We start from the raw sequence: 15,343 nt of genomic DNA on the forward strand, positions 1-15,343 counted from the left end.
TCAAATTGAGTACAGTGGTACCTCGACATACAATCGCTTCGACACGCGATCTTTTCGACATCCAACGTAAAATTGGGCTCGCCATTTGTTTCTACATCTGACAACATGCTCGAAAAACGACAATTTTAGACAGCACTGCAGTTTCTTTGTTCTGCAGGAAGACGGACGCACGGTTGATTTTCTTGAGAGAGAAATCAACAGTGGATCCAAAAAGGTTAATGCAGGTGGAGAAGAAAAAGAAAAGGGGACGCTTACTATTTAAATGAAGATGTAAATGATAGCAAAATATAAGCATGGTGTGTGCATCCATGAACTGGGTCGACAATAGGGCAGTAGAATGTCAACCTCCGTTCGCTAGTCTTTACAAGTTAAAGACCAAATGTGAAGTAATGTCATAAAATGCCAAATAGGGTCACAATTAATGTAATTAAACATTGTCCAACAAATAAAGCATGAAAAAAAATCATTTATATGTTGTATATTTGACAAAATAATCGCGTTTCCGTAGTTCAAGCCTGAAACGGAACGAACCCGGAAGTGATACTCCACACCGAGAACAGCGATGGCAGTGCTCCATACAGCCGCCATACAAAGTCCTTCAAACAATAATTCAAACAGCGATATAAGCGATAGATCGAGCGCAAGTGAGGAGATCCAAGTTTTTGAAGAGTTGGAGGAAGAGGAGGAGGTTGGAATTTTATGTTGGACCATACATGAATTAGCCAGACGCTAATCAGGATGCAAACAATGTGAACAGACTACCTGACATGGAATGGAGACAAGACCCATCGAGATTACAAGATAGGTATGGTATGGTATAGGTATGATATAGGCTGTTATTATTTTTAAGATTTGAAGCATGTCAGGTAAATAAACCACCTACTATTGCCTGGGATAAAAGAAAAGTTTTGACGAATCCCCGATCATGTTGTGGAATGAACAGTAGAAGCTAATGACGTTAGCTTTTATTTACCTTCGGACTCTGACAAAGGCGGAAGTGTTTGCCGAAACATGTCAGGTAAATAAACCACCTACTATTGCCTGGGATAAAAGAAAAGTTTTGATTAATTTATAAGTGTACGCAAAATTAACTCCCATAGGAATACATTATAATTCCATTAATTCGTTCCACAGCCCAAAAACCTATGATAAATCCTTAATAAATACTGCTGATACCATTACAAATGGCAATTAAACATAGCAAAACAAAGAAGTTATAAATAAAAATCGGAATAATAGAATAATAATAATAATTAACTGGAACTGGAACTGTAAATAATGTAACGCATCGGATTCTAATGTGGTGGACACTTTATGCTGTACCTGAACGCACCGCGGGGCTGACGTCACAGTGAGATAATACTTTCGTTTTCTTGAGAGCACAGTCAACTGCGGAGGACAATGGCCGTTTTGTGTTGGATAAGTTCTTAAATAAATAATGTGACGAAGCTGGCGATTTCCTTGGTGATGTTACCACAATAATAATTGCCACCTGAACTTATAAAAACTGGTGAACAGTGATCGGAAGAGGACCGTGGAGCTGTATTGTTGAGCCACTTCACGTATGCGCAACCCACGCTCATATTTTTCTATAGTTTGCATCATTTCAAAAGTAAGCGTCACTTTTTTCCTTGTTTCACCAACTGTACCAACTCTTTTGAAACCTGTGTTGATTTCTCACATAAGAAAACCGCCATGCGTTCGTTTGCGGTGCTGTCATTTCGTTGTATTAGGAGCCTGTCGTTGGATGTAGAAACAAATGGCGAGTCAAATTTTACGTCGGATGTCGAAAAGATTGTGTGCCGAAGCGTTCGTATGTCCAGGTACCACTGTATAATGTATTCTTGTGGGAAAATCCTGCTCGACATACGACCATTTCGACTTACAAACAAGGTCCTGGAACGAATAAACTTCGTATGTAGAGGTACCACTGTACAGTCAATTGATTACTGTAACATATATACGCACTGTTATATTACCATGACACCACCAGTTGCTGCTAGTCACTTATTCACTTCATTCCCAATCTGTGTACACTGTAACCTTACCTTACCCTACCTAACCTTACTTAATCTTACCTTAACATATCGCAAAGCATAATATGAAGAATATTCAAGAAAGATTTCCTGGCCCGTGTATCGACAATTCTTGTATCACCAAATTGTGAGATCATCGTTATTGTGAGCCCTGTATCGCAAATCGTATCGTATCGTGAGCTACGGGGAGGTTCTCAACCCTACTTGAAACCAGGCGTGGGAACCACTAGGTAGCTCACGATACGATATGATTTGCGATACAAGGCTCACGATAACGATAATCTGACGATATGGCGATACAACAATTATTGATACAAGAGTCAGGAAATCATTCTATGAGACTATCCAATACAATTAATAAATAGCTTTGAATTGAAATGAGTTTCTTATGAGTGGACGTCCAATCCATTTGAACTGGGAGGGTACACTGCTCTATTGTGCTAATAGTGAAAATGACATAACTCAGTTAACATGGCTAAATCCAGCTGCTCCCTGTTAAGACCAACATAAGCTAAGTTTTTGTTTGAGCTCATTTTTTAATGCATTTGTAATTAAGTTTATAGGTACAGTGGGGAGAACAAGTATTTGATACACTGCCAATGGGAAAACCAATTGGCAGTGTATCAAATACTTGTTCTCCCCACTGTATGTTTAGCCGTTTTTTTCTAGGAATATGTGTTTGAATGATTTGTTTAGAGCTGAAACGAATACTCGAGCAACTCGAGTAACTCGAGTTTAAAAACTGATCCGAGTAGCTTTATTCACCTCGAGTAATCGTTTACTTTGACAGCTCTAAGCATCACGTTTTGCTTGGACTACTTTTAATGCGGGACGCGCTGATGTCACGTACGTAGAGGAAGAAGAAGAAAAGAAAAAAAACTTACTGCAGCCGACAGCCGTTAAAAACGACGCCGACGTTGCTAAATACTAGCCCGCACGATGCTAGTTGGAAGCAGGTAGTGTCTGATGAGTCTCATAGAGATCACATGTATGTTGAACTAAATGCAAAATGACAGACTCGGCCGCATCTGGGCAGCGTTAGTAAACAGCCGCCATCTTAAAGCAGTAGAGCGCTAAGCGCTAATAAAGAGCGCTAAGCGCTAATAAATAAGATTAACGTAACGTTAGCCCTGCGGAGTGCTAGGTTTCTATTAATTATGACCACTGTCGATGCTTGGCTAATGTGTCTTACATACAGGCTTTAACATAACATAGCGATGTGGAGTGATGAGGGTGTAAAATAAAAACTCAATAATGCTAACTATCAATTTTAGCTCAGTAGTCATTGCTGGATAAAACACTAAGTAGCACTGGTCCCTAATGTGCTCCAATACAGCCTGTAATCATACATTTATTTTGAACACTGCAAAAACTCAAAATCCTATCAGGACTTACAATTTAGACTAACTTAAAACTTAACTAGAACTTAAAAATGGCTTGACACAAATAGAAATTCAATGGAAACACGTGGGGAAAAAATCCAAACTTTTAAGTGATGTGTGTTATCAAGTGTAACGGCATTTTTAGGTATATATATATATATTTTTTTTTTTTTTTAAATAAGATCTAAAGGTTTTTTGAGTGAAAGCAGTGAATTAGTCTTTTTTTTTTTTTTTTTTGTTACATCTGAGATGCAATTGCTGGCTGTTTTCAACAACATACATTGAAAATAAAGACATTGATTGACTGAAAATGGTTCAAGATTAGATGAAATGTCTTGTTTTCTCATGTATATTTATAATTGCTCTTCACCCAAAAATATATTTGTTTTATCCGATTACTCGATTAATCGATAGAATTTTCAGTCGATTACTCGATTACTAAAATATTCGATAGCTGCTGCCCTAGATTTGTTAAGAGCATTGTAAAAAAAAAAAAAAAAAAGTTTTATAGCATTTTATAGCATTTAAGCTAGCGGACTTTTGCTCTGCAAGTTAGCCAATTGTTCTTTTGTTGTACTCAGATCCTGATTTTTTATTTTTAATACCATTTGAGGCTAAGCTCAGGTATTTTAATTTATTTATACGGTAAATGAAAGTGCAATTCTGCATAGTTTGAAGAAACACTCGCATTTTATTTTGTATTTTAATGCTCTTTTGAAAGTGCAATACTAATGGAAATCCAAAGAGCTAACTTAGACACTATTCAATTAAAGATTTTGTTTTTTTTTCCCAATAGTGATCCCTCTTTAAAATAATATATCGATTCTTAGCAGGAGCATACAGATAACCTTTTGGGATACGAAGTATCGCGATACATCACCATTTCGATATTTTGTCACACCCCTACTTGAAACGCTGTCTTGAGAACCCCTAAATTCGGAAAGATGGGGAAGAAAGGCTTTAAGGCTGCACGACAGAATGAATATAAAAATGATGCCGAGTAGAGTAAAGCGTGAGCGCAAGGCAGCAAACGTGCTCTGAAAGCCTACAAAGAAAAAAGTGGGTCACTGAGAATGAAGGAGACTTTAGAGACCCCCACAAACGACCCCCCCCCTTCTCCTTTCACTTCTTGAGGGCGCGGTGTAAATAGACGAAAGCGTTAACAAACGTTTGCGAGGAAGACATGACCCACTTGCGGAAAGGGACGTATTATCTCATTGACTGCCATTACAAGCGCTAGACGTCCAATGAACATTCGTTCATTTGCCGCTCCACGTCAAAATGGATTGGACATCTAGCAAACAATAGATGAAAATAATCCGAAAAGATCTAATTCTGGTGAAAAATGCCAGATTTTATTTTTAGACCATAAAGATTTTGTTAATAGGGATCAGAAGTCTGATATCGCCTAGCCCTAACAGAATGAATGAGTTTGTGTGTGTGTTAATAGATTTTGAACCAAAGCGCAAATGTTTTACACAGATACACACACATATTTCTGTTGCTCTGATCATCAGGTCGCCATAGAGTTGTACAGTTGTTTTGTAGCACACCATAATGAGCTAGAACAGCTGCTAGCCGCACGCACACATTAAGCATTAACCAATACTGCCTTGCCAACTATTACTCTCAGTGCTGTTCCAGATGTTTCATATGGTAAACAAACAAAACGGTTTGTTTTGCTTAGTTATTATTAATAATAGGTTTCCACCAGCACTTTGTTGTTGGGCAGATTTCTTCAGTAACCCTCATAAAATAAAAGTAAAAAAATAACTTGAAAGCGTCATTTTAAACTGTAACTTTATCTTTAGACCATCATTTGAAACCTTTAAAATCCTAAATCAAACATGAAAAATGTCAAATGTCCACAGTAGGGCTGCAGCTATCGATTATTTAAGTAATCGATTAATTTAGGGCTGTCCCAAATGACTAATTTTCTCCCGATTAGTCAGCCGACTATTTTTACTATTAGTCGACTAATCTAATAATTAAAAAAAATATATATATATATATATTTTTGTTTACTAATTTAGCAATGAAATTTTTGTTGACGCTTATCAATTCACAAAAAACATATTGGAACACTTAAATTATTTATTAAAGTACAAATAAACACATAAATAATAATAAATCACAAATAAACAATTAGTTCAAATTAGAGCTGTCCCGACTAGTCGACATAGTCGACGTCATCGATGACGTAAATCCGTCGACGAGCACAACATCCCGTCGACGGTTGACGAAGGGTTAAAAAAATATATGCGTGGAAAGTTCAGAATGTCGGATGCTCTGTGTGCAAGCGGGGAAAGCGGCACAAAGCCAAAAAAAGCGCACCAGAGTGTCCAAAAAATTGACTTATTTCAAAGAAACAATGGAGGGTACACTCTTCTGTCCTGTCTCTTCAATGCCAAGCTTGGCTGCACGTCGGCCGTGAATAAACACCTCAAGCGCCGTCACCCAGTTAATTTTTTTTTTTTTTTTCTCTTCATTTTTGTACACCAGAGGGTGCTGTCGCCATACTGAATAATAATGTTTCATTGACAATGGGCCTATAGACCCTACCCACGTGACGTCACAACTCCGCTCTCCTGCCGCCCACTTGTCCGTCAACACATCGTGTTGACCTGTTACGGCTACGTACATTCCTCCTATTTACGGCGTGTTTTTCTGCTCGTTAACATTAATAATCAAAATGGTGAAGGCGTGTGTGGCGGTCGGTTGCAACAACAGAGAAGAGAGACGGAGAGACTTGAAGTTCTACCGGATTCCGAGAGACACGGAGAGGAGAGAGCGAGATGGGCTGCTGCAATTCGACGAGAAAACTGGGCTCCAAACGATTACCACAGATTATGTAGTAGTCATTTTATATCTGGTAAGATGCATTTAATATATATTTAGAGGGTTTTGGGCTGACAACCACAATTAAGATCATTGCTAGGGCTAATCGCCGACAACATACACGTATGTATGTATTGAGAGTGCTATCGCTAATCCATATAAACATTAAAAGCCCTAGCTCCATTGACAAATGACATGAAATACATTAGACTTGACAGTGGATGTTAGCAAGAACAAAAGATTTTGAATTGAAAATTTCGTAACTCACCTTCCGAGCACAAGATTCCTGCCGAATTTTCGTGTACGAGGACCTGTTTCACCCAATCAGCAACGTAGCATTTATAAGCCTCCAAGCTCTTAAAGTTTTTCAAACTTTCGTGAGAATAGTCTGATTTTGTGTGGACAAGATAGTTGTAAATATCAGGGTCAGGCAGAGACGGCGAAGGCAGCCGGTCAAAAATCATCGATTTAGGCATCAAATATGGATCTGGCGACTGTATAGAACGAAGCTTTTCCACATAACGCCTTTTATGCAACACATCCAGTGAGTTTACGGCATCCGAAAGCACCGGGTCTTCCATGAAATGCATTTTAAATTCCTCGATCAATTGAAACCAATGCTAATACAGAGTCAAAATGACGGACAAGTGGGCGGAACCATACAGCGAGCACGTGGTTTTGTGACGTTGGTGGGTAGGGTCTATAAGTGCTATTAGTATTGCCCTTAATGCTAACTGAAAGGTTTATTTCATGTTATGGTTTATTTTATGGTATAGAAAATTATATAAGGTTAAAAGATCATAAATATATACAGTATATACAGTGATTGCACTCAAGGGAGAGATTGTCAATGATAAGGTAATAAATTAAGGTAAAGGCAATTCATTGATATATAAATAAGGTTTAAAAGGAAAAAGATGAAAAGTTTTTGCTAACTTCTAATTGTGTTGTTTTATTTGTGTGCACCGCAGCTCTTACAGTGTGATTACATCAAGGATGGAATAAAAGTTGTAACCCATCAGTTTAAGAGACCACCTTTTCAATCGGGATGCTACACTAGTTAATTCTATCAGCATTTGAACTCATTGTTTATTTGTGATTTATTATTGTTATTTACGTGTTTATTTGTACTTTAATAAATAATTTAAGTGTTCCAATATGTTTTTTGTGAATTGATAAGCGTCAACAAAAATTTCATTGCTAAATTAGTAAACAAAACCCCCCCCACAAAAAAAATTTTTTTTTTTTTTAAATTATTAGATTAGTCGACTAATCGTAAAAATAGTCGGCTGACTAATCGGGAGAAAATTAGTCGTTTGGGACAGCCCTAGTTCAAATGCTGATAGAATTTACTAGTGTAGCATCCCTGATTGAAAAGGTGGTCTCTTAAACTGATGGTTTACAACTTTTATTCCATCCTTGATGTAATCACACCGTAAAAGCTATGGTGCACACAAATAAAACAACACAATTAGAAATTAACAAAAACTTTTGACCTTTTTCCTTTTAAACCTTATTTATATATCAATGAATTGCCTTTACCTTAATTTATTACCTCATCATTGACAATCTCTCCCTTGAGTGCAATCACTGTATATACTGTATATATTTATGACCTTTTAACCTTATATAATTTTCTATACCATAAAATAAACCATAAGATGAAATAAACCTTTCAGTTAGCATTAAGGACAATACTAATAGCACTTATGGGCCCATTGTCAATGAAACATTATTATTCAGTAAGGCGACAGCACCCTCTGGTGTACAAAAAATGAAGAAAAAAAAAGAAAAAAATTACAAACGGTGACGGCGCTTGAGGTGTTTATTCACGGCCGACGTGCAGCCAAGCTTGGCATTGAACAGACAGGACAGAAGAGTGTACCCTCTGTTGTTTCTTTGAAATAAGTCAATGTTTTGGACACTCTGGTGCGCTTTTTTTGGGTTTGTGCCGCTTTCCCCGCGTGCATACAGAGCATCCGACATTCTGAACTTTCCACGCATGTATTTTGTTTTTAACCCTTCATTAACCGTCGACGGGATGTTGTGCTCGTCGACGGATTTACGTCATCGATGACGTCGACTAGTCGGGACAGCTCTAGATTAATTTATCAATTAGTTAATTCGACTAATCGAGTTAAAATAATAAATTTTAGGAGATGTAAAACAAAGGCTTGCCAAGATTGCACTTTCAAAAGACCATTAAATGCAATTACAAAATTAAATTCCCAAATATGTGTTCACACTATTCAGAGTTGCTCTTTCATTTAACAAGAGCAATAAATGCATTTAAAAATAAATTTAAATACTTGAGCTTAATGTACAGTGGTATGAAAAAGTATCTGAACCTTTTGGAATTTGTCACATTTCTGCATGAAATCACCATCAAATGTGATCTGGTCTTTGTCAAAATCACACAGATGTAAAAACTGTGTCTGCTTTAACTAAAACCACCCAAATATTTATAGGTTTTCATATTTTAATGACGATAGCAAACAATGACAGAAGGGGGAAAAATAAGTAAGTGAACACTCTGCCTAAGTAGACTTAAAGAGCAATTGAAACCAATTTTTACCAAACAATTTAAGTCAGGTGTGTGCCCAAACACTGATGAGTGGTTAAAAGAGCATATGACACGAGAAAAAAAGTCTTAAATGGCATTATGTGAATTAGAATAATATTTTGAGACGATTCGACTATATACAACAATTTAGCAAAGCGCAGATGACGAGAAATTAGTCTTTTAATCTGCCGGTTAGCCACGCCTACCATTATAGGGCTTTAGCGTCCCCAACAGGTGGATGACGTCAGCGGTAGACTGGGCTCATCGGTTTTACTATTCAGCCCATTGAGGGGGAATTATTCAGAACGAGGAAAACGCGACAAAGAGAGCCGCAAAATGTCATTGTTTCAGTCTCTCTACTCCAATATTTTTACAGGATATTCTTTTTATCCAAGTATTTTTCCCCAATAGCTATATAAATGGCTTGAGAAGGACCAGTCAGCCCGTGGAGGGGGAACTATTCACAACGAGGAAAACGCGACGAAGAGAGCCGCAAAATGTCATTGTTTCAGTCTCTTTACTTCAATATTTTTACAGGATATTCTTTTTATCCAAGTATTTTCCCCAATTGCTAAATAAATGGCATGGTCATGACAAATAACAGTCTTGTGCTGAATGGAATATGTAATAATAAAAATGCATTTATTCAGGACGACATGGCAAAATTACTCCATAATGGTCAAAACTGTCGACTTCACCTTTACTGTCGCACCTCCCGAACGATATTTTGTGACACCTAAATCGGACATATGTCATTTCCCTTCCCCGGCTTCGGAGAATGTAAACAAACCAGAAGGCGTGACAGCTAGCCGACATGCTAACCCGAACCGAGTGATGTTTCAAAGTCTTCGAAGCGGAAAATCACACATAACTATCCTGGATTATTTGACATGACGACCCGGTTGTCGATTGTCTTTGCGGATCGGCAAACCGCCCGGCGGAGAGCAATTTACAGTTCGTTCCCCAGAGGAGGGGGGCTGGAGTTGTTGTGCAGCTAACGTGCTGCTGCTAATGAGCATTAGGAGAGCTTTTTACATGCCTATCAATGATCAAACGTAAGTAGTCCTTCATTTAAAGAAAGTTTGTAGTGTTTACTTTGTAATCGCTGTATTCGTATTTGACATAATACAAAACAAGATGTTTACTCACTTCCTTGTAAGTCCAATGGTCCCACAGTAAATATCCACGGTGAAGGGGAACTTTTTGAAACTCCAAAAAGGTGCATACGCCTCTCCCTCATACAGAATGATTTTTCTGCAGCCGTTTGGCTGGCGTGATGCGAAAAATAAACGTATTAATCCGCAAAATCAGCTGAATCCTTCGTCCTCATACACAACAGTACATTGTAGCGTGAAGAGGACGTCTTCTACCGTACACGTCACAGTGCCCTCCTCCTCAATGCAAGACCGAAGCCGAAGTCACTCATTTTCATGGCGCGGGATTAAAAAAACTAAATAAAAATAGCGATCGCTTCCACACACATCCAAGCGGCCCATATAATTCAGGGGCATAAAATACCGCGTGTATTATGAAATAAACATGCTTTTTCGTGTCACAGGCACTTTAAAGCTGCCCTCCCCATTATAAAACACAAACCTGGCAATAATTGTCTTGATGAAAAGCATTGTCTGATGTGCATCATGGCTCAGTCAAAAGAGCTGTCTGAAGAACTGCGATCAAGGACTGTTGATTTGTATAAAGCTGGGAAAGGATACAGAACCATTTTTAAAAGTGGATGTTCACCAATCGACAGTTAGTGAAGTTGTCTACAAATGAAGAGAGTTTCGCACTGTTACTTCTTTCCCAAAGAGTGGCCGTCCGTCAAAGATGACGCCAAGAGTTCCGCGCAGAATACTCAGAGAAGTAAAAAAAGAACCCTAGAGTGTCTGCTAAAGACTTACAGAAATCACTGGCACAGTCCAATATCTCTGTGCACACATCAACTATATGTGAAACTATGGCCAAGAATGGTGTTCATGGGAGGACTCAAAATATCTGGCAAAATATTTTGTGGACTGATGAAACCAAAGTTGAATTGTTTGGGAGTAACACACAACGTCATGTGTGGAGGAAAATTGGGACAGCTCACCAACATCAACACCTCATCCCCACCGTGAAACATAGAGGCGGGAGCATCATGAGTTGGGGCCGTTTTGCTACCTCAGGGCCTGGACAACTTGCAATCATTAATGTAAGAATGAATTCAAAAGACTATCAGGATGTTTTGCAGGAAAACCTGAGGCCATCTGTCAGACAGTTGAAGCTAAAAAGAGGATGAATTCTGCAACAAGACAATGATCCAAAACACAGAAGTAAATCAACTTCAGAATGGTTTCAGAAGAACAAAATATACGTTCTGTAGTGGCCAGGGCAAAGTACAGACTTGAACCCTATTGAGATGATGTGGCGTGACCTAAAGACAGCCAGTCATGCCAGACATCCTAGGAATCTGACTGAACTAAAGCAGTTTTGTAGAGAAGAATGGGCCAAGATTAGTTCTGATCGATGTACCAGATTGATCTGCAGCTACAGGTAGCGTCTGGTTGAAGTTAGAGCTGCCAAAGGGGGGCCACAAAATATTCAATGTGATGGTTGACTTACTTATTTTTCCCCCTTCTGTAATTGTTTGCATACTATCCTCTTTAAAATCTGAAAACCTATAAATGTTTGGGTGGTTCTAGTTAAAGCAGACAGTTTTTTTCATCTGTGTGATTTTGGCAAAGATCCGATCACATTTGTTGGTGATTTTATGCAGAAATGTGAGAAATTCCAAAAGGTTCAAATACTTTTTCATACCATTGTATATGAAAAAAAAAAATAAGATCGAAGTACAACAAAAGAACAATTGGCTAACTTGCATAGCCAAAGTCTGTTAGCTGAAATGCTTACTTTTTGTTTTTTTACAATGCTCTTAACAAACCATTCAAACATATATTTCCACAAAAAAACTGCTAAATATACCTCTAAACGAAATTATGAATGCATAAACAATCATATTACGTCAAACAAAACCGTACAACCTTATGTTGGTCTTGACAAGGAGTAGCTGGAGCCAGCCATGTTAGATGAGTTATGTCATATTCACTGTTTCCAATAGAGGGCAGTGTATCCACCCAAATCAATAAAACTATTACCATTACCACGCCACTCTAATTAAACGAATCCTTGAAGCAGCAAAATTTGATTTGAAGCTTTTTTCTAATCGAATTATTCGAGTTTATCGGCTAATCGTTGCAGCTCTACAAATCAGCATAAAATTCCAATAATGTTTTGAGAAATTTTGCTTCCATATTGACTTGCACCTTGCCACAAATGTTTTCTTCTCGAGTGTGTACGTGTCTGTGGGCTATATTTAGAGCTGGGAATCTTTGGGCACCTAACGATTCGATTACGATTACGATTCAGAGGCTCCGATTGGATTATAAAACGATTATTGATGCACCCACCTCCCTTTTTTTTTTTTTTTTTTTTTTTTTTAAATAAAGTTTTGTACATTAGTTCCAAAATTGTTCAAAAATACTCTCAGGCTAAACCAAACTACTATTTCAGTATCAAGTTAACATATAGCAGTAAACAAATATACAAAAATAACATTAAATAAAAAAAACTCCAGTCCCCATTCTGTATCAGCAGCTTTAAGCTACATTCAATTAATTTAATGTTGTGAATCAACCGTTAAAGTTGTTAAAATTGCTCCCGTTATTCCATAATTTCCCTTTTGACTACTTTTGACATGTGAAAGTTTTAAAACTATTTTAAAGATAGATTCAAGTCAATATTTTACCGATTTAGGAGTATTTTAGATAAAAAGTTAATTAGGTTTGCTTGGAAGGTTCGCTACAACAGCATTGCAGGGAAGTTTACTGCTTTAAGATGGCGGCCGTTTACTAACGCCCGCATCTAGCTTTTTGCAGATGTGCTGCTACCGCTACCGAGTCTATAATCCATCTAGTCCTATATAAATGATATCTACCGTAACATTATGTAGCTTAGCTGTACTTGTAGCAGCTTTTCGGCAGCAGTCAGGTATGTTGTTGTGTTTTTTTATCTCGTGGCATGAGTTGAGCTAGAGCCGTGAGTTGAGCGTTGGCATTACCCGAGGGGCCGGTTAATGAGAAGCATAATGTTTAGCTACTCCCGCTCCGTTCCGTCCCGAAGACCGCGCGGCGCGCTGAGTGTGTTGTACTTCCGCTTTACTTGGCATATTTCAATAATCGGAATTTGGATGTTTGTGAATCGTTCTCGAATCTTCCACGGCCGAATCGCGAATAATCTAAGAATCGGAAATTTTGCACACCTCTAGCTATATTGTTGCCATGTTTTGTGTCAACACTGCCCATGGGCTACATGCAAGCAGGCGCATTTCCCCAAAGAGAGCTTGAAGCCACACTGCACACACACAGGAAGTTGCTTTGCTGTTTTGTGATGCACACACGTGGTTTTATGGAGGAAAAGAAAAAAAAACCTTGCCAGTAAAGCATCAGCCACAGGGACTGAACTTCCTGTAATCCTCTCGAACGGTCTTCATCAAAGTTGCGAGACGGACGGCCTTCGAGGAAAAAGCTCCAGTGGAAGATGAGCAATAAATAGACAACACACGCGACTCTCTATTTAACTTGTGCGTGTGCGTTTGTGTGTAATGAATGGCTGTCAACTGCTGGAGTCCTACACAGGAACAGAGAAGAAGAGCCTCCTCCACACTATTATATATTCAAAGCTGTGTCACTGTACTTTAGTCTTCAAAGTGTATACAATAGGGGTGCGACAAAATACCTAAATGGTGATGTATCGCGATACTTCGTATCCCAAAAGGTTATCGATATGCTCCTGCCAAGAATCAATATATTATTTTAAAAAGGGGTCACTGTTGGAAAAATAAACCTAAATCTTCACTAGAATAGTGTCTATATTAGCTCATTGGCCACCATTGACGGCTCTAGACATCCAGTTCATTTTGACACTCAAAATGGATTGGACGTCTGCCGTCAATGGCACTCACACACGACGATGGCTGCAGCTGTCGATTATTTTAGTAGTTGATTAATCTATCAACTAGTTAGTTCGAATAATCGACTAATCAGATTAGGGACCTTTAATGCGTTGCAGATTCAATTTTAGGAGACGTAAAATAAAGGCTTGCTAGGATTGCACTTTCAGAAGAACATTAAAATACAATTAAAAATAAAATAAAATACTATTTATTAGTTGTATTGGAGAGAATCGTAGAATGATTTCCTGACTTACAGTATGTATCGATAATTGTTCACGTACATGTATGGTGTCCCACTACTTTCGTCTGCATAATGTACCTCCAACGGTCCATGTTTGAAACACAAACCTTTAACCAAGCCCAGAGTGGAAACACTACTTCCACCACTCGATCAAAGCTCCCTAAAAGCAGACAAGTTATTTTTGTCAAGCACGACAAACAGTCTCCTTCAAGCGGGAGAAATTGGCGAGCCGCAAAGTGTCCTTCCGAGCGAACTTTTTTTCCGCTATTTGGGCCAGGGTGATCATTTGCGAGTCCTCGGGGACCACTCGCGGCGACCGCTCGTGGCGACTGCTCAACACAACCCGCCACTTTGCTTGACCGCACTGTGCCGTCCGGTCGAGCGGTTGATTTAGCCGCGCGGGTGTCAGGAGATGAATGTATTGACTTTGGACACACCACATTTTTCCAGGTTCACAAACTTCATCATGTGCTTCAAATAATGCTTTGAAACCCTAAACTTGTTTTAATCCCTCACCTCTGAATGCTTCTTGTGCTGATGTCGTACCCACGTGATGCTGGTTCCCGCGTTCTTGGCCGACCTGGACCATGACGTCACCTGACCTGCAACAATCACAACAACAACAGAAAAAACACATGGATGAACTGACTTTATAAATTTTATTTAAAACATTGTGGCCAGTTTGCTTCTCTACTACATAATTTCAAATCAATTGCCAGGCAACAGAGTAAAAACAGGAAGTAGTAACTAGAGCTGTCCCGACTAGTCGACGTCATTGATGACGTAAATGCGTTGACGAGCACAACATCACGTCGACGGTTAATGAAGGTTTAAAAAAAATCTATGCATGGAAAGTGGAGAATGTCGGATGCTCGGTATGCAAGCACAAAGCCAAAAAAGCGCACCAGAGTAGCCAAAACATTGACTTACCGTATTGGACCGAATATAAGACAGCGTTTTTTGCATTGAAATAAGACTGAAAAAGCAGGGGTTGTCTTATATTCGCAGTCTAGACATTATACCCATTTATGACGCTAGATGGCGGCAGATATCATTGAAGCGATGTTCTGTCATGACAGATCTCAGCTACTCTCAAGTTTAACCAGTTTGCATTATTTTATTGCAATGTTTTTCCTTATTCAGATTTGTTTCAAGACTAGTTACAGTTAGACTTCACTTTGATGGTTAATGCAGTTATTGCAATTTTGTTGTTTTATCACAATAGATTGGTTTATTTACATTTCAAAAACCAGAAGCCATTCATTTACGAATGTGATTCTACTTTAGTTTACA

At 38.5% G+C, this 15,343-nt stretch overlaps 1 protein-coding gene across 1 annotated transcript in view; it reads right to left on the reverse strand.

Annotated features, from left to right (window-relative positions):
• Window positions 1-15,343, reverse strand: part of jade2 (jade family PHD finger 2) — a 122,356-nt gene that overhangs the window by 92,903 nt on the left and 14,110 nt on the right. The window contains exon 3 of the mRNA XM_057821972.1: window positions 14,567-14,652. Within this exon, the coding sequence (XP_057677955.1) occupies window positions 14,567-14,652 (86 nt within the window). The remainder of the gene's footprint in view (window positions 1-14,566; window positions 14,653-15,343) is intronic.

Source organism: Corythoichthys intestinalis, chromosome 18, assembly GCF_030265065.1.
Source record: "Corythoichthys intestinalis isolate RoL2023-P3 chromosome 18, ASM3026506v1, whole genome shotgun sequence".
Classification (NCBI taxonomy): domain Eukaryota; kingdom Metazoa; phylum Chordata; class Actinopteri; order Syngnathiformes; family Syngnathidae; genus Corythoichthys; species Corythoichthys intestinalis.